Raw genomic sequence first — 18,994 nt, forward strand, 5'->3', positions numbered from 1 at the left:
ACATACACAAAAATATAGATAGGTTTAATGAATCCCCACATACCTATCACTCAGTTTCAGTAATTGTCAATATTTGGCTGTCTTACTTCATCTACCTACCCTTCACACATAGTTTTGAAAGCCAGAATATTTCAAAGCAAATTTCAGATGTTATTCCACCCATAAATCATTCAGTGGTTTTTTTTCTCTTTTTTAAACCATCATTCATCACCACACCCAATAAGGTTCCCCTATTATTTAAATACCCTTTAGATCCAGGATCAAAGTAAATTACACAGCACAAAGTTTCAAAAATTAAACTTGAGTCTTCTCATGCCTGTAATCCCAGCACTTCAGGAGGCCGAGGTGGGCGGATCATGAAGTCCAGGAGTTTGAGACGAGCCTGGCCAACACGGTGAAACCCCGTCTCTACCAAAAATACAAAAATTAGCTGGGTGTGGTGGCAGGTGCCTATAATCCCAGCTACTTGGAAAGCTGAGGCAGGAGAATTGCTTGAACCTGGGAGGCGGGGGTTGCAGTTAGCTGAGATTGTGCCACTGCACTACAGTCTGGGGGACAGAGTGAGACTCGTCTCAAAAAAAAAAAAGAGGCCATTGTTAGTATAATGGAGACAATAAACAAGCGGTAACAATTTCACTTGGCACAAATTAAAACAACAGAATACCATTTTTAATCTATCATACTGGTAAAAATTGAGTATCTGACAACACTCAGTGTTGCTAAGAGTGCTGAGCAATGAACATTTTCATATACCACAGGTGGTAATGTAAACTGGTGCAACCTTTATAAGGTACAATCTAGCAACATTTTACCTAACTATAAATCTTCATGTCCTACACTACTGAAAAACTGTCCTAAAAACACACATTAGAAAGTGCAACTATTGATCAGTCGTGGTTGCTCACGTCTGTAATCCTAGCACTTTAGGAGGCTGAGGCAGAGCTCAGGAGTTCAAGACCAGCCTGGGCAACACAGTGAGACCTTGTCTCTATTAAAAAAAAAAAAAAAAAAAAAAAAAATTAAAAACTAAAAAAAATTAAAAAATAAAAAAGTGCAACTATAAGGATGTTTATATTATATTACAATAACACATAAAAACAAACAGAAGCAACCAGAGTGTTCATCAGTGGCGAGATACGGTAAATAAGACAAAACTGTGATACATCTCAATTATAAATAGCTATCCTGAAAATGCTTTAAAAAAGCAGCTTTGAATGTGGCAATATAGAAATAGCTCCAAGATATATTAAGTGAAAACAGCAAGACATAGGCAAGTATGTACAGAAGAATCATTTTGTTTTTCTATTTTTTTTTTTGAGACGGAGTCTTGCTCTGTTGCCCAGGTTGGAGGGCAATGGCGTGATCTCGGCTCACTGCAACCTCACCTCCTGGGTTCAAGCAATTCTCCTGCCTCAGCCTCCCAAGTAGCTGAAACTACAAGTGTGTGCCACCACGCCGGGTTAATTTTTTTTTTTTTTTTTGTATTTTTAGTAGAGACAGGGTTTCGCCATGTTGGCCAAGCTGGTCTCAAACTCCTGACCTCAGACGATCCGCCTGCCTCAGTCTCCCCAAGTGCTGGAATTACAGGTGTGAGCCACAGGGCCCGGCCAAGTTTTAAAAATATATATAATTATATACACACACTAGGGAAGAAAAAAAGAATGAGACAAAAGGTTCGAGGTTGTAGAAAGCTTTAACTTTTCATTTTGTACCTTTATGTACTGTCTGAGTTTTCTAACCATATGCATGTATTGCTTTCCTCTAAAATGATCAATAGGGATTGTGGAAGTTATAGCTCGAAGGTGATTCCAACCTCCTGGTACTCCCACCCTGTATAGTCCCCTCCCACACTCACTGTACTATGTTTGGTCTCTGTGACCAAAAAAATTGTAACGTTAAGTGATGGTATGCCACTTCCAATGTTAGGTTATAAAAAACATTGTTGATTTATCTCTTGGATCACTCAGAGAGAAGTCAGCTACCATGAAAAGGCCAATGTGGCTTGACTGAGCCTGCACACAACAACATGAGTGCGCCTGGGGGTGGATCTTCTGGCTTCAGTCAAGCCCTGAGATTACTGCAGACTTAGATAACAGTTTGACTGCCAACTTCATGAGAGATCCTAAGCCTGAATCACCCAGCTGAAATGCACCCAAAATACTAACCCTCAGAAACAGTAAGATGATAAATGTTTGCTGTTTTAAGATGCTAAATTGTATGGCAATTTGTTATACAGCAATAGAGAACTAATACAGGAATTAATATGCCTTTTGTTTTCGTATTTATCTGTATTTTTTAAGAAGCCTATTAAGTGTTATTTTTATATTACCATGAATGTTTCTGTGAAGGTAACTCCCACTAAATAATTATGACACAAATACAGCATTTTACTTACTCGGGACTCTTATCTGATAGTGATTCAGCGCCGTCAGGGCTTCTACTGCATCAGTTTTGCACTCCCATTCTAATAGCCCAGAAAGTGTTTTGGCTGAAGCTAAAACAAAAAAACACAAACTCAGTTATTATTACTTGCTTATCACCAACTTAACCAGAAAACTTTAAAAGAGGGACTGTTCACTTACGTTTTGCATCAAACACTTTATATTTGATGAATGTAAGAACTTCATGGTCATTACACAACTGCCAAAGAAAGTAAAACTTCATTAAAAATATAGCCAAAATAATATCCCACTTTTTTACAGAAAGTAAACTTTATGGCAGAATTTAAGTTTCAATTCTGGAATGAATGGATTAAATCAAGTATGTTTTTACATACTTTCTCAAGTTGTATGAGAAAATCAATTAAAAACAGTAAAATTCTATAAATTATGTTAAGTAACTTAGTGCCGTACAATAAAATCACCAATTTGTTAACTAAAATACATATTCTCAGAGTTGACCAGGATTTATCTAGTACTTAAGGTAGGGAGTAGAGTTCCAGAAAATCATTTATCTGAAGCATTTCTTACAATTCTTACTTAGCATTTTCTAAGTTAGGGGAAACAATATGGATAAAATTTTGTTGTGGGTGAGATTTAAAGACATGAATGTCTTTAAATAACTTTCTGAATGCAGGAGTAAGACGACCTCATTCTAATTCCAACGCTCAAAAGGAGTGAACCACACATCAACAAAGACCAATGAGGAATGGAGGCCAGAAAAGTACAACGGTCAAAGAATAAATTATCCATACCAAGTAAATAAAATACTAATAATATCAAAAGCAAAAGAATGAGCAAGGCGACTTCCAAATGAAGCTAAAACAGATTTTAAATAGGAAATGGCAACATTCTATACACATTTGTATTTCAGTGCCTACCTTTGTGAAGGTCTCCTCTGTGACACACAATGGAACATTGTAATAATGCAAAACACAGGAGGGTGGCTGGATTATATTCTTAGATGCTTGGCCAGCACTTGTAAAGCGATTATTTTTGCTCATTGCAAAATCCTTGTAGCTACTCGTACCATCCTCCAGCTCAAATATTTGACTTGGAACAACTGAATGTTGTTTAGACACACTAAAGATTAGAAAGAAAAGACATACAAAAGTACTTTGTTAGATAAAAAGCAACAAGTAGTCTCAGAATGCTGATATATTTTGCTTGCATAAATCTTAACCAAAAAAGGCATACATAGAGCTATTTAAATAGAAGATTTAGTTTGGGTTATAATCAATCACTCTTGTAGTTTAGACATCAATTAGAAAGAAAATCTATTAAATATATTCTCATATTAGAAAACTTTAACATAAAAACTTGCCCATTTTAACGTTTTATCATCATAAAACTAAAAAACAGGTATAGCCAAGCAAAATCTGAGTGATATGACCCTAATCCTTATCTAAAATAACAATACTACAGCTGTTGTTTAAGATGTGCCCTCAGTTACATTAAAATATTCTCAAGTTGACATTAATGTCTCTAATAAAAAAGGATAAAGATTTAAAAATATTTTTAAAAATTTATCATTTAAGATAGATAATTACCAAACATTAAGTCTTTTCCCAAATAATTTGACATTATTAAGGTGTGTGACAGCTCTTTCTACAGCATACTCATCACCCATTTCTACCAGTGCTGTACCAGGAATGGTCTTCATAAATTTTACCTGTAAACACAAAATCCCAAAAAGGTGACCATTTAATTCCCTTTTACAGTAGCAGAATTTTTTAAAGACAATATGACCTAAGTGGTTTAAAATACAGAAGATCACCTGGATTTTAACTATATTCTGCCATGTTACGAGATACTCTTAACTCTTATCAAAATTCAGTAGTTAAAAAGGAACACTATACTACTATTGTATAGCCCACTGAAGAACAGCACATTAATACATAATGTTATATATTAATTATGTGATTTGAGGGCAATATACTTAACTTCTCTGAGCCACGGATTGTTGTTGAAAATGTAGATAATACCATCTGGCAGGACTCATTAATATTTATTCTTTCAACAAATATTTATTAAGTGTCTAATATGTTTTGATAAGCACTGTGGTAGGTACTGGGGATTTAATGGTGAATGTTAACAGACATTATCTTCCTGAACCTTATATTCTAGTAGTTAAGTCAGAAATGTAAAAGTAAACAAATAGTAATTACAAACTATGTAGAATTCTATTAATGCAACAAACAAGATGCTATAAAAGAAATAATACAAAATAGCCTTGAGATAGCATGGTCACAGGAAGGCCTGTACAACGTAGGGGAATACATGTTATTTCAGGACAGTTTGGGCAGAGGACAAAGTTACCCTCTTGTACTATTTCCAGTTTTAGAATATAATGCTGTAAGGGTTAGAAGGTGTAAAGTATGATATCATTCAGCATAGTGCTTAGCCTTGGGAAGTCCCTAAGTAGCTATTAAGTACAGTAGTTCCCCCTTATCTTTGAGGGATACATTCCAAGAACCCCAATGGATGCCTAAAACTGCAGACAATGTCTGGCGCAGTGGCTCACACCTGTAATCCCAGCACTTTGAGAGGCCAAGGTGGGATGCTTGGTTGAGCCTAGGAGCTTCAGACCAGCCTAGGCAACATAGTTGAGACCCCATCTCTACAAAAAGAAAAAAAATGCAAAAACCAGCTGGGCATGGTGGCACGCACCTGTAGTCCCAGCTACTCAGAGCGAGACTCCGTCTCGAAAAGAGAAGAGAAAAAAGAAAGGAGAAAAGAAAGGAGGGAGGAAAGGAAGAAAGGAAGGAAAGAAGGAAGGAAGGAGGGAGGGAGGGAGGGAAGGAAGGAAGGAAGGAGGGAAGAAAGGAAGAAAGGAAAAGAAAGGAAAAGAAGACAGATAGAGGTTAAGCATAGTATATACTATATATAAGCATAGCATATATATACTACACTTTTTCCTGTACATACATACCTATGATAAAGTTTAATTTATAAATTAGGCACAGTAATAGACTAACAAAATAATAAAATAGAAAAATTATAAATGATCTACTATAATAAAAATTATGTGAACATGCTCTCTCTCTCACAGAATCTTATTTTACTGTAGTCACCTATTGTTGGAGCAGTTAACAGTGAGTAACTGAAAGCAAAACTGTGGATAAGGGAGGCCTCCTGTATCAATGGCATAGATGACACCTTGAATGTATTTCCTTCTTATCTATTGACCTCTAAAGAATACTGAGAATATATTTACACAACAAATGCAACATGGCATCTATTTCCATCACTTCAACTACCCACTTTAATAGGATATACTACACCTGTACTTGAACAAAACTCAGTTGTAACAATTTTTCAGCTTTATTTGAAATCTCTTGTCTTCTCATGGGCAAAATTCTCTCCCTTGATTTAATCCAATGACTATCTACAAATCTAATAGTGACTAAATATACACATTAAATATGTGGTTCTTGTATTGGTAAATCTTCAAAAGAAAGAAAAAATTAACTATATATGGATCTTTAAAGGATTATGATAGTTTGAGTTCAATGTACCACAGCCTATCATTTAAAATGTTTTAAAAACTTGGGAGATGTAGAGTGAAAGACACTAGAATTAGTCAAATAACATACAGAAAATCTAAGTTTCATTAGAAAAAGTAATTTGAGTTTCTAAATCATATGAGACAGTTTATAACACAAAAGACAAAGATCTACTAAAAATGTTGATTAAATTGCCTGATTCTGATTGTCTGCATATGTGAATAGCACAAAAAGAAAATATAAAGGAAGTTAAAATATACATTAAAGCCCATTTAATTATCAAACATGCAGTTCCCTCCACTTAACACTTGGGTCTAAGATAAAGTGTCTGTGTGAAAATAATACTTCTCCCAATGCTACTAAACCTATCCCATGTATTCTTGGCCAGTTACGCAAGCGTAAGTATCCCATATGTTATCCCCCAGACCAAATATGGAGTTTTCTTTTTTTTTTTTCCTACTGTGATCAAATGGTTGACAAAATTCTTGTTTCAGAATTTTGAAGAGTTGCTTCCTTTGATCAAGGAGGCTTTAGAATTAATGAACTAAGAACTAAATGTACCAACTTTTCAAGCCATGTTCCCCTCCCACACAGTGACTCACATGCTGCAAGTACCTACTGTTGCAAAGAACACTAAAATCACTTAAAACAGGAAAAAAACACATTACTACAGTACTAAAACTCAAATTAGCAAGTGTATCAAACAACTGGTAACTTAAGACTACCATTCACTTTCCTAGTTAAATTTTCCATGATTCTTTGAAAAACTATTTATCTCACATTTGTGAGACATCAATAAATAAAATGTCGCAGATTTGGGGAAAACACAGTTATTTGATAATAAAGTTACAATTATTAAAGACCTCCAAAATATGTAAATTGCTAGACAGAAAGTTTTGGACACATTCTATCAAAGTGGGTCAGTTTCAAATACTGATTGAGCTAAATGCACATGGTTCCTCTGAAGATAATAGAACCCTGGCATTTAGGAGGCAAGTGCCTAAATTCTAGAACTCTTCTGAAATTCACAACTTCTGGCTAGGCTCTTAAGCTTGTTTTTACATATACCCTCCATGAAAGTAACTGTTCTTTCAACATGTTAAATGCTAGAATCTCTTTGAAATGAGATCACAAAAATATAGACTTCACGCCTCTCATACCATAAGGTTGATTACTACTACTTTAGACTTCTTTTTATAATGGTTATTTAAAAAATATTTGTAGTATCAACAACCTATACTTATTACTTACCAACAAAAAACATTTTCCAGAGTTCCTATATAATAGATTTTTAGCTTATGTGGGTCATTACTGAAAGAACTTGGATATTCCTGATACAAGGAGAAGACACGTATTTGCAGCCTTTTCAGAATTACTACTGAGTATCCTAGCAAAAGAAACTAATATAAAGAGAAACTTACCTTTTCAATATTTCCATATAAGCAGAATAGGTTGAAGACTCTTGAACAATTCATTTTTAGTTGATGTAATCCACTAACCATTACAACTGAACCAGAGGGATTTCCTCCATGCATGTAAGAGGAAGAAGCCTGTGGTAATGGATAAGCAACAAGCTCAGGTGTATCTCGAGAGCCCATTCTGTAACGACTTGGCAAAGGCAATAATGGACCATGGGATCCTATAAAAATGATCAAAATAAACAAATTAACTAACATATACATATAGTTCTGTTTGTAAATACTTTAGGAGATATACTGCACCACATAAAAAATAAACTCTTAATATTAGCTAGTTTGATGTACCAAGAAAATTTAAATGTATGGATATTTCAGTATAACCCAAGGAAAATTAATAAAATTTGTATTCATTTGCACCAGATACAATATATATTGACCTATACCTGCATACACCAGGCTATGAGTTTATATTTTTAAAATATGACAGTTTAACAAAAAAGGCAATAAGGTGGGGGTTAAGAAAATGAATGTAAAATTTGGGGCCACTGTATATAAATTATACTTCAAATTTTAAAAATATCACACACCAGGTCCTATGGGGGGGGCAGGGATAGCATTAGGAGATATAGCTAATGTAAATGACGAGTTAATGGGTACAGCACACCAGCATGGCACATGTATACATATGTAACAAACCTGCACATTGTGCACATGTACCCTAGAACTTAAAGTATAATAAAATAAATAAATAATAAACCTCCTGCCAATGTCTTTTGGAGGAGTAATAATATTACATGTACAGTGAAATCTAAGAAGCTATCTCTATACAGATATAATAAAAAGAACCTCTTCAGTCCCACTGAAAAGTTGTTTCCTTGAATATATTTTACTGTGTACTTTCAGGTTGGTATCTTATTCCTAATTCTAATTTAGGAAACTAAACCCTATATTTAGTTAATAACTCAACTACACACAGGTGTCTTATTACAACTTCCATTTTTTGAAACAATATCAAAAACCCAGAAGGAAATAATGCCTGAGTATCTAAAACTATTTCAGCAGAAACACACACACAAATCTGTGTTTCTTACATTGAGAATCCTCATTAAGAATCAACTTGCTAACTTTAGAGTAGCTTTAAACAACTTTATCTGTTTTTCCCATCCACAATAAAAGTAACAAAAAATAAAGCGAGAGTGTAGAATGAAAAGAAATGACGGTGGAGAAAACTGACACTCAAAGTAGGCATAGGGCACATTTTACAGCAATAAGAAGACAGAGAAACTCAAAAGCAGCAACTAAGATGGAGACATGCAGCTCAGAAACAGAAACCCTACACATCTTAGGTGCTCCTAAGTTAATTATAACAGAAGCATCGTCTGGGGTACATGCAAAGGTCCCCCGATGTGCAAAACCAATCCAAAAACCCAAGTCCTTTCTCCATTTCTCAAGAACTAAAGAGTATGCAATGTCACTGAGTTGCACTTTTTGTAAATAAGACTAAGGGACAACTGTCATCTATCTACTAAGTGAATTACTAAGAACTACTAAATTTTGGTATTCATAACATACTATTAGAGCTTATGGTGGACTCCAATTTTCGGTATTCTAATAACAGCTGCCATTCATAACAATACAGTAACACTACCACCAAGCACACGCAAACACGGTGTGAATTTCGGCAGTTTTAGGGAGGAATACTTTATCAATTTATCATCATCAGTGTCTCCTTAAATTGGTCATGGATTTCAACTACTCCTTTTATTGGCAACTGGTAGTTTAACAAAACAATCCAAATGAGCGACTGTTTAGTCATTACATATTTTAGCCTCTTAGACTGTTATACACACACCAAGATTCAAATATCAATTATTCTTATTCCTACTGCAAAAGTACATATACATAATATACTGCCTCCCCACCACCTACCATTTGCTTATACAGTAATGACACTTCACCATCATCACACTGAATTTTCTTTTTCATGGAAGTAAAAAGACACATGGTAGATAGGCAGTGGAAACTTTTACTCTATGTATAGTGGCTAAGGTCCAAAACCTCTGAGATCTACAGCCCTAACAACCAAAATCAGTCCAAAAGAATAACTGATGTTTATAATTATGACTTTGAACCATCATTATTAAATTACCTTATCTATACTACTTAAATTATTACCTATATTGTTTAAGATAAGAAAAATCAGAAGTCTTTTAAAAGTTTTCTTTTTTTTTTTTTTTTTTTTTTTTTTTTTGAGACGGAGTCTCGCTCTGCCGCCCAGGCTGGAGTGCAGTGGCCGGATCTCAGCTCACTGCAAGCTCCGCCTCCCGGGTTCACGCCATTCTCCTGCCTCAGCCTCCCGAGTAGCTGGGACTACAGGCGCCCGCCACTGCGCCCGGCTAGTTTTTTGTATTTTTTAGTAGAGACGGGGTTTCACCGTGTTAGCCAGGATGATCTCGATCTCCTGACCTTGTGATCCGCCCGTCTCGGCCTCCCAAAGTGCTGGGATTACAGGCTTGAGCCACCGCGCCCGGCCGATAAAAGTTTTCTATACTAAAATGATAATAGAAAGTCTGGGTGTTCAAAAAACTAATGCTTCAAATATTTAAAAAACTGATGTGGAAAAATAAATGGTATATTAACATCTTGAAGGCATTTTTCATCTTTTAAGCTTTAAAATCTTTGGTCTACAAACCATATCCAAAGATGCTACAAATTAATATACAAACTCTTCTTGAGCTTATAGCAAATAAATCTATATATCAATTTCTGCCACGGTTCAACTAAGAAAGCTTCTACCAGCTCATATCATTAAGTCTGGGCTTCCCAAATTAAAAGATGTAAAGAATTGTGATGATTCACATATATTTCATAATGCTATAATAAACCAATGAATAAACTTACTCTGATGGAATCTATGGGTCCTGAACCATAATTAACTCTTTCTATTCCCTTATAGGTCATCATATAGGAAAAGGAAAGGTAATCTATAAGGTGATTCCAAAATGCAAGTAAACCTGTTTTGCTGAACTGCTGATCTGAAGGGATACATTTGTGATTTGCAATATTTGTAAAAAGGCTCAATATCACTAGCACACATCCCCATCTTTGCTTTTTCCCCTATTACTCATCTTACTTCACTTCTCTGCCTCTTTATTCACTCTCTTTCCTCCTATATCCCATTTTGCTTACTTCCCTAGAAAAGTAGAACAAATTAACCTCAGAGTTAAATATCTTAATGGAGACAGGTCAGAATGGATATCCCCCTAATACAATCCCACCACAACTCTCAAAAAATTTCACAATAGGCTTTTTAAAAATAAAAAATTTTTGCAGGGTATATAACATATTTTGTTTATACTATTTTTCGGTAAAAATTTTATAAAGGAAGGCAGACTTATACTAAGAAAAAATCTGTTTCCACACTACTACAGTACAGTTCCTTGTCCTCCATTTATTCTTTCACAGATGTTTCTAATCCCCTTTGGCAAACTATTTAACCAGGTTTTAGCCTTCAGCTGACTGCCATGACTCTACAACTATACTACAAACTTGCAACGGCAAATTTTTTGTAATCCTCCATTATCAAAGTGCAAAAGACACCCAATGTTTCTTTATTGCAGGATCAGAACTACCCATACAACCATGTTTAATATTTACTCTGTTACAGGAATAACTAAGAAAAATAATCAAGGTACACATTCACTAAACCAACTGTAGTAAGATTTTCATTCTATACCACACTTACTGTTTTGACAAAACAGAGATGGTTTCAATCTTTTCTGCCATATAGACTATGGAACCTTAAAACACACACACACACACACACACACACACACACACACACACACACACTCTCTCTCTCTCTCTCTCTCTCTCTCTCTCTCTCTCTCTCTCTCTCTCTCCCCCCTAGAGTTCAAAAGAAAAACACTAGAAAATAAGCCAAAACTCACAGCTAAGAATGGTCATTAAAGTAAATATGTAAGCAACTTGAACCGTTTAGGACAATAGGCAATACCAGGTGCTTTTCAGTGACCAATCCCAAGACTACAACATAGCAATTTCTATTTTCTGCCACTTTTAATAGTATTGTGCTTCAACTTTAAAGCACAGAATAGGTAGAGTCAATAACTACCACTAAAAACTAAAGAATATTTTAAAACCATTTACAGCTAGTTAAAAGATCTACTTATAAGGACAATAGTTTGATACCTAATGTTACCCTAACTTTTTCCTGGGGCAGATTATTATTCTAGGTTCCATAACCTTGTCAATGTAGCAAACAGTAAAAGCTGAGAAGTTTTAAAAGCGGAATAAATATGAACAAATTTAACTGAAGCCAAAATACCAGCTATAGAACTAAAAGGTGAGTCTAACCAAAAGCATGGTTCCTTTTTGACAAATACCCTATTCTTTCTGCCTTTATTACTCAAAATTCCTCTTTGTTCCTAATTGCTGGAATGAAAGAAAATACACTTACTGAACAATAATTCTTCTTTCTGGTCCTCTTACAAGCCAGAACCCATTAAAAATCAAAACCAAACCAAAATATAATGGCAAAAAAGTATTCAATCCCCGACTAGTAGCTCTCACTTATCTCAATGTTTTTTTTTTATAATCAATATCCTAAGAAAACAAATTTTGGACAACTCCTGGGAGCACATTATAAGGGACTGATCCCATATAAACCGAGGCAGATGCGCAGGAAAAATACAGAGACAAGAAATGTGCCATACTTCATCAGAAATGCAGCAAGTCAAACAGTTCATCTATACTACCTTCTTTCTGCCTTGACAACTTACCATAGCCATCATGTCTAAACGAAGAAGGGTGTTCTCCCAAAATGGCTTGTCTCTGGCGACCCTTTCCTCTATCTGACACAAAAGTAGAAACATGATTTTAACAATTTTGACCCAAGTACTTAACAGAGTTCTCAGATGGGAAACACCCATTCAAAACATCCAATACAACAATTCATAAAAGAAATATGATTCCTGGTTAACTTTAAACATCCATTCATATCCAATTTAAATACAACACCAAGAGTGTAAAAAATTAATTCTATCTAACAAATTCCACTTAACTTGAATATATCTTTTTGGCAAATGCCAAATACAATCACACTTTCAAATTTAAGGAAGAATGGATACTTTTCAGAAAGTGAACGTACACAATGCTAGAGGTTTGACACTGTACAGAAGTTTTTACCAATACATGTCTTTAAAACAAGCTTTAAGTGCAGTACTTTTGAAAGACAGTACCTGAATCATACTATTAGCTTCAACAGCAACACATTTTCAAAGTGGGCTTCTTTCAAGAAGTTTCAGCATAAGCCAACAACAACCTGTATTACATGGTTTCACAATCAGTAAACACAGAGTATTTTACATGTATATGCACATATTTACAAACACCTGACTTGAGAGCTGAAAATGTTCACATCACTGGCTCATATTATATCATGAATAGGTCATTGTCTATTGACCTTAACACCAGGTAGGACTATGAGCAACCCCCAAACTTTAAAGATGCCAAGATAAAGCTAACCAAGGGGGCTACATTATTGGATGAGAATACTACAATACTCTAAAGGATAATTTTTATTCTAGCTACATTTTCAGAAAAAGCATGCCAATTTTCCCAAATCTAATTAGAGACATCAACAAAAAAATTACTTATAAGTGTCTAAAATAGCACCTCCCATGTTGGTTAGTAAATTTTAAAAATCATTGTACAATACTTTTAGAAAGTTTGCTGATAAAATTACAGTGCCCAATAAGATTTTTAAAAATATGAATCTTAAAACTCTGGTCATTCTAATCCTTGAATATTCAGAGAGGCTTTACCTATATCCTTAGTCACGTAAACAAATGAGGTTTATGGGAGATGAGAAATACTTTAATTTTCACTTCAGTCTAGAGAAGTAGAGTTTTAATCATGTATTCCAAGTTATTGTAGCATTGAAATGGACTGACACCATCTAGTTTAACTTTTATTCAATGTAAAAATTCTCTTTACATCATCTCTGTCAGTTGGGACCATTTAGCTTCTGCTTACCCAAAACCAATAAGAAGATTTCCAGATAGCCCTAAATTGTGAGAAAATTAATTTTTATATTGTATAGAAATTGATCCTCTACCCATATTCTACCCCATTTGGGGCCTTACATACTTAGTCATTGTCCAAAACCTCTTCTAAATGCTTGAGTAGTTATTATGACTGTCCCCCCGACCCCATTTCCCCCAAGTCATTTCTTCTTCAATCTTAACATTCACAGTTCCTTCTACTACAGGGCTTCTAACGTCTCTCATCATGCAAGTCTCACTCCTTTTGAGCCAATCTAGCCTACTAATCCATCCTGTTAATATTCCTCTGCTTAAGCATATGCCATCGAACACTAAATACAATTCCTTATCTGACCTAGGAATCTTAAAACCACAACCATAATGTCTTCATGACTCAGTTTTACTGATACAGTTAACAGTGTGCTATAAAGGAAAGAGAACTGGGTTGGGAATCAGATGATTCCAATTTAAACCACTAGTTTGCTGTATAGTCACAGAAACAATTTTCATTCATAAATGAAGGAGTCAGATTATCTTCCAAGGTATCTTTCAGCCAAACATTCTCATTAATAATTCACTTCATTTGAAGTATTCGCTACCTAATAGGTCACGTAAAACAGAAGTGAGCAGAAAGCTGAACACTAAATATAACAGTTTCTTTTTTTTTTCTTTTTTTTTTTTGAGACGGAGTCTCGCTCTGTCGCCCCGGCTGGAGTGCAGTGGCCAGATCTCAGCTCACTGCAAGCTCCGCCTCCCGGATTTACGCCATTCTCCTGCCTCAGCCTCCCGAGTAGCTGGGACTACAGGCGCCCGCCACCTCGCCCAGCTAGTTTTTTTGGTATTTTTTAGTAGAGACGGGGTTTCACTGTGTTAGCCAGGATGGTCTCGATCTCCTGACCTCGTGAACTGCCCGTCTCGGCCTCCCAAAGTGCTGGGATTACAGGCTTGAGCCACCGCGCCCGGCTAAATATAAGTTTCTAAACAGTGGTAAGCTTTCCTAGAGTCAATTGATCTGATGGAAGCTGTGGACCTTCTCCCCAAAAAGATGCACCTATCTACAGGTTTTAAGATTTCTGGAGGGGATCCCTGGCATCCTGGTTAGGGATTCTTTACACTAAAATATAACTCAAGCTGAAAAGGGCTTTGAAAAAAGTGAAGTTATGTTTTTAAAAGAGCTTTTTTTTTTTTTTTGGTAAAAAAAAGTTTATGAAGGTCTTTATTTAGGGATAGCAACCTAACAGTTTCAATAGCTATCAACTTGAGTGTAAGCTAAGAGCTCTACAGAAACAAAAACATAAACTGTTATGGTCTTGCAAGACAAATATCTGTAAGGAATTAGAAAACAAAAAAAATTCCTTGAAAGCATAAACTAAAACTCTTTTACTTGCTTTAATTATATTTCACTATTCACTTATCTACCTTACACATTTCCAAACTTATCTGACCGACTAGAATTATATGAAGAACTAACCTCAGCTGGCTTTGTGTAAACTTCAGACCTTTTAAAAGAATAAATGTGAACACTATTAAAACAAGCTTATCTATACCTGTTTAAAGAGACCCTGAGAAAACCACAACCAAAACTATTTCAAATGAGATTTTTTTGTTAAAAAACAAAACCGAGTGGTCAAAAACTGTAAATTGACAGAAGTGAGAGATTTCTCATCAACCACTTGTCCTGTTGTTTGAGTGCTAAGGATTTGCTTTCTAATACTGACATCAACTGCACCAACCCGAGGCCAAGCAGATTTCCCTAAGTAGTGAAAAACATGGGGTCTAGCCAAAGCTGCATTACAAAACAAATCTATTTGCAATTTCATGCATGAGGCAAGATCATTTCCTGGGAATTGAGAGTTAAAGGAGCCAATCATGTAAAAGTCCTAAATATGCAAACATGCAAAAGATCAATCATCCCATTGTCTTTTTCTTTTTGCTAGAGTACATGCACTATAGAGTACCCACTGCCCAAGATATTTTGTATGCCATAAAATTTTTTTCTAGTCACTGACTTTTACAGACATACTTATCTTGAGTTTTTCCAATCTGTGGTTCAAACACTGATATTGTAGTTAAGATGTAGCCAATACTGCAGCCCCCTTGTTTTTACAAGATCCACATTTTAATTTGTATATTCCAGAATTGCCACACACTTAGTTGAACAATTTTATCAGTCAAATTTATGCTCATGAAATCTAGCACTTATAGGTGAAGATGCATCTCAAATGAAATGCTCTTATTTTCAGATTTATCAAGTTTAAATATATTCTACCTTGAACAGACATGTTACTTTCACCTACATTTGAAATGTCAAAATTTCTAGTTACACAAATTGACATAGTGATAACCTTAAATTGTTACAAAAAGTGACAACTTATAAACAGCCACTTTACAAAAATCAAACCACACAGAACATCTTTCACATATAATGTACCTTTTCATTATGTCAGAATTTCTGTTTAGTGTCCACAATTGAGGAAAAAACAAAAAATTTTAAAAGTAAACAAGTGCAGCAAGTGTGCACCTTTCTAATCCTTTTATTTTTACTATCTGTGTGGATTGGTTGAGCGTTATCAATTCCCAAGACCTGTTAATAAACTGGTCCTCGTTATTTGCCAATTAACAATTTGAATCTAAGCTGCAAACAGTTACAGTAATGGGCATTAAGATTTACAACATTGCAGATGAAGTCTAGTTTCCGTTAGTGGAAAGTCTTAATTTCTACAACTGAAACCTTAAGGGAAATCAGACCAATATATACATACAACTTGAATAAATGGGCACAGTCTATCATGGTGTTCATCCCATGCAATTCTGAAGTACTGTTAAGTGTCCTCCTTTAAAAACTTGGGGTGATGGTGCATGCAGTATGCAGTCAAGGTGAATTGCGAGTCTGAGTTTTTCAGAGGGCTTTTTGCTGATGCCGATGTTGTGCATGATGAAGTGTAGAGTCAGCCTGCTGGAGTCCTCTATCCTTCTTAATGCCTCGTCCAGCTTGGGGGAAAGTCCTTTCCATAGAGAAGCAGTGTGCAAGTTTGCAGTTTGTAAGGAATATTCTGAATCAGTTTCCTCTCCTCCAAAGAGAGAGAGCTGCTTGGAGAAATGCAAGTCCTTGAACTGCGGGCGTGCCTGAATGTGTGGGCTCCTTGTTGAACTAAATATAAATAGCTCAGTACATACCAGTAGGGGGCACTAATGTTCAAGGTTATTTTCCAGCATTACATGGCCTTTTGCAACAAAAGCATTCAACAACAAGGTTTTCATTTGAACTAGCTCATCTCAGGAAAAAAAGAATCTAACTGCATGTAAATATTTGTCAGCAGATTAAGTACATTCTAAAATGCATGAAATACCTACCTCGTCTTCCCAAATATGGTTTAGTGTAGTCCCAACTGTCATTGTCATTCCTAATAACATTTAGACGAGTTGGCTGTTAAGATTGAAAATAATGTAAGTTCAAACTGTATATCCAAAGCATAAATATTTCTTTGGTAGGGTGTTGGAAAAAAATATTTACCCGTGCATATTCAATTTTTAGTGTGCAACATCCAGCATATATATCAGCTCCATTGAGTGCTGCTTTAGCTTTCTGGGCACAAAGGACTGATTCAAACATAAGCTCTATTAAGGAAATTTGGTTTAAGGTATCTGATACTTAATCATTATTCACTCCCAAAGGACAGGATTGAAAATAATCAGAAGTAGCTCTTTTATTTCTGGAAATGTTTTACCTATTTCAGGATGAACTTTAACAGAATTGTTTTGTTTTGTTTTTGAGACGGAGTCTTGCTCTGTCGCCAGGCTGGAATGCAGTGGTGCAATCTGGGCTCACTGCAACCTCCATCTCCCGGGTTCAAGCAATTCTCCTGCCTCAGCCTCCCGAGTAGCTGGGACTACAGGTGTGCGCCACCACACCCAGCTGATTTTTTATTTTTTTAGCAGAGACAAGGTTTCACCATGTTGGCCAGGATGGTCTCGATCTCTTGACTTCGTGATCCGCCCACCCTGGCCTCTCAAAGTGCTGGGATCACAGACGTGAGCCACCGCGCCTGGCCAGGAGAATTTATTTTTAAGATCAAGGGTGGCTGGGCACAGTGGCTCACATCTGTAATCCCAGCACTTTGGGAGGCTGAGGCAGCTCAGGAGTTCGAGACCAGCCTGGTCAACATGGTGAAGCCCCGTCTCTACTAAAAATACAAAAATTAGCCGGGTGTGGTGGTGGGTGCCTGTCATCCCAGCTACTCGGGAGGCTGAGACAGGAGAATCACTTGACCACAACTCTGTCTAAAAAAAAAAAAATAATCAAGGGTACCAAAGAAAACAATACAACCAAACTATCTACCTTAATTCTTTTAGGTCATCATTAGTACTTTATAAATTGGAAAGCAGAGGAGATAATGGAGCATGGTCCCATTCCCTAGCAAAGGACAACTTGCAACCTTGAAACAGAAAAGATTTTACTCTTTAAGAAGAATATTACAAAGAGTCAAAATAATACAAAACAAAATATATGATTTTTATATATTTCTGAGAAGGCAGAGTTTTATAATACTTTATCTAAAATTTTATCAGTGTTTTAAAAAAATTACTTAAATCCATAATTTTAAAAAAATAAAATCACAAAGGTATATAAGGTAAAAAAACAAAAAAACAAAAGTGCCTTGCCAGAAGTAAGCACTATTAAAGAGTTTGCTGTATATCCCTACCTATTTCTATGCATACACATGCACACGTAGGTTGGGGTTTTCTCTTTATTATTATTTTTCAAGATGGGTCCAGCTTGGGGGAAAGAGTATTATCTATACTATTTTGTAAAACTTGCTCTTTTTACTCAACGTATGACAAATTTAACATAAAGAAGTTCTTACATAAACCATTACCATTTTAAAGGTTCAATTAAAAAAAGGTAAGATTTTACTGACTCTAAAGTTTTGGTACTTCCAAACTATTTTAAAGAGGGAGTCAGAAAAGTTCACTTGGGATAAATTCCAAAATAGTACAAGTGTACATATCTTCAAATAGTGTTATTTAATAGCTTAAAGAGGAAGTACTAGATTGCTTTCTGGTAGCAAGTCATTCTTATAAATAGTAAAATTCCCTATGAGTACTGCAGTTTCATTTTTTAAATCTAAGTCATGTAGATTTTTGTGAGAGGAGAAAGTAAACACCACTTGTCTAGGAATGCTTAAGCCAGAAAAAATAAGATCCGCATTAATTACACATCAATAAAAATTTACAAATAAAGGATATTCAACCATTGCTTGTATCCCATTTCTTTTGAATATAACAATACGCTGCACTTTGCCAACAGGGTTGCAGACAGTATATAAAACATCCTATGAAGGAAAAGAACAAGATTTCTTCACACTTTACATTTGGAAAAACATTAATGCTATGCTTCGTTTTGTTTTACCTAAAAACCATCAACTGTCAAGATGTCATTTCTATTGATTATTAATAAAATTAGATTTTTAAATTATTACTTTTTTTTTTGAGACAGGGTCTCACACTGTTGCCCAGGCTAGAGCGCAGTGGCATGATCACAGCTCCCTACAGCCCTGACTTCCCAGGCT

At 35.5% G+C, this 18,994-nt stretch overlaps 1 protein-coding gene across 8 annotated transcripts in view; it reads right to left on the reverse strand.

Annotated features, from left to right (window-relative positions):
• The window catches only part of HNRNPLL (heterogeneous nuclear ribonucleoprotein L like), a 42,652-nt gene that overhangs the window by 3,834 nt on the left and 19,824 nt on the right, over window positions 1–18,994 (reverse strand). For 4 of the 8 annotated variants that reach the window (XM_021924757.2, XM_017947444.2, XM_021924759.2 and 1 more), the window contains 9 exons: window positions 18,672–18,757; window positions 16,939–17,035; window positions 16,779–16,851; window positions 12,162–12,233; window positions 7,366–7,583; window positions 3,989–4,110; window positions 3,320–3,521; window positions 2,583–2,640; window positions 2,396–2,494 (listed from right to left, as the gene is read on the reverse strand). In XM_021924757.2, the coding sequence (XP_021780449.1) occupies window positions 2,396–2,494; window positions 2,583–2,640; window positions 3,320–3,521; window positions 3,989–4,110; window positions 7,366–7,583; window positions 12,162–12,233; window positions 16,779–16,851; window positions 16,939–17,035; window positions 18,672–18,757 (1,027 nt within the window). The remainder of the gene's footprint in view (window positions 1–2,395; window positions 2,495–2,582; window positions 2,641–3,319; window positions 3,522–3,988; window positions 4,111–7,365; window positions 7,584–12,161; window positions 12,234–16,778; window positions 16,852–16,938; window positions 17,036–18,671; window positions 18,758–18,994) is intronic. The other 4 variants (XM_021924760.2, XM_021924764.2, XM_021924761.2 and 1 more) reach the window with 3 other exon arrangements.

Source organism: Papio anubis, chromosome 14 (assembly GCF_008728515.1).
Source record: "Papio anubis isolate 15944 chromosome 14, Panubis1.0, whole genome shotgun sequence".
Classification (NCBI taxonomy): domain Eukaryota; kingdom Metazoa; phylum Chordata; class Mammalia; order Primates; family Cercopithecidae; genus Papio; species Papio anubis.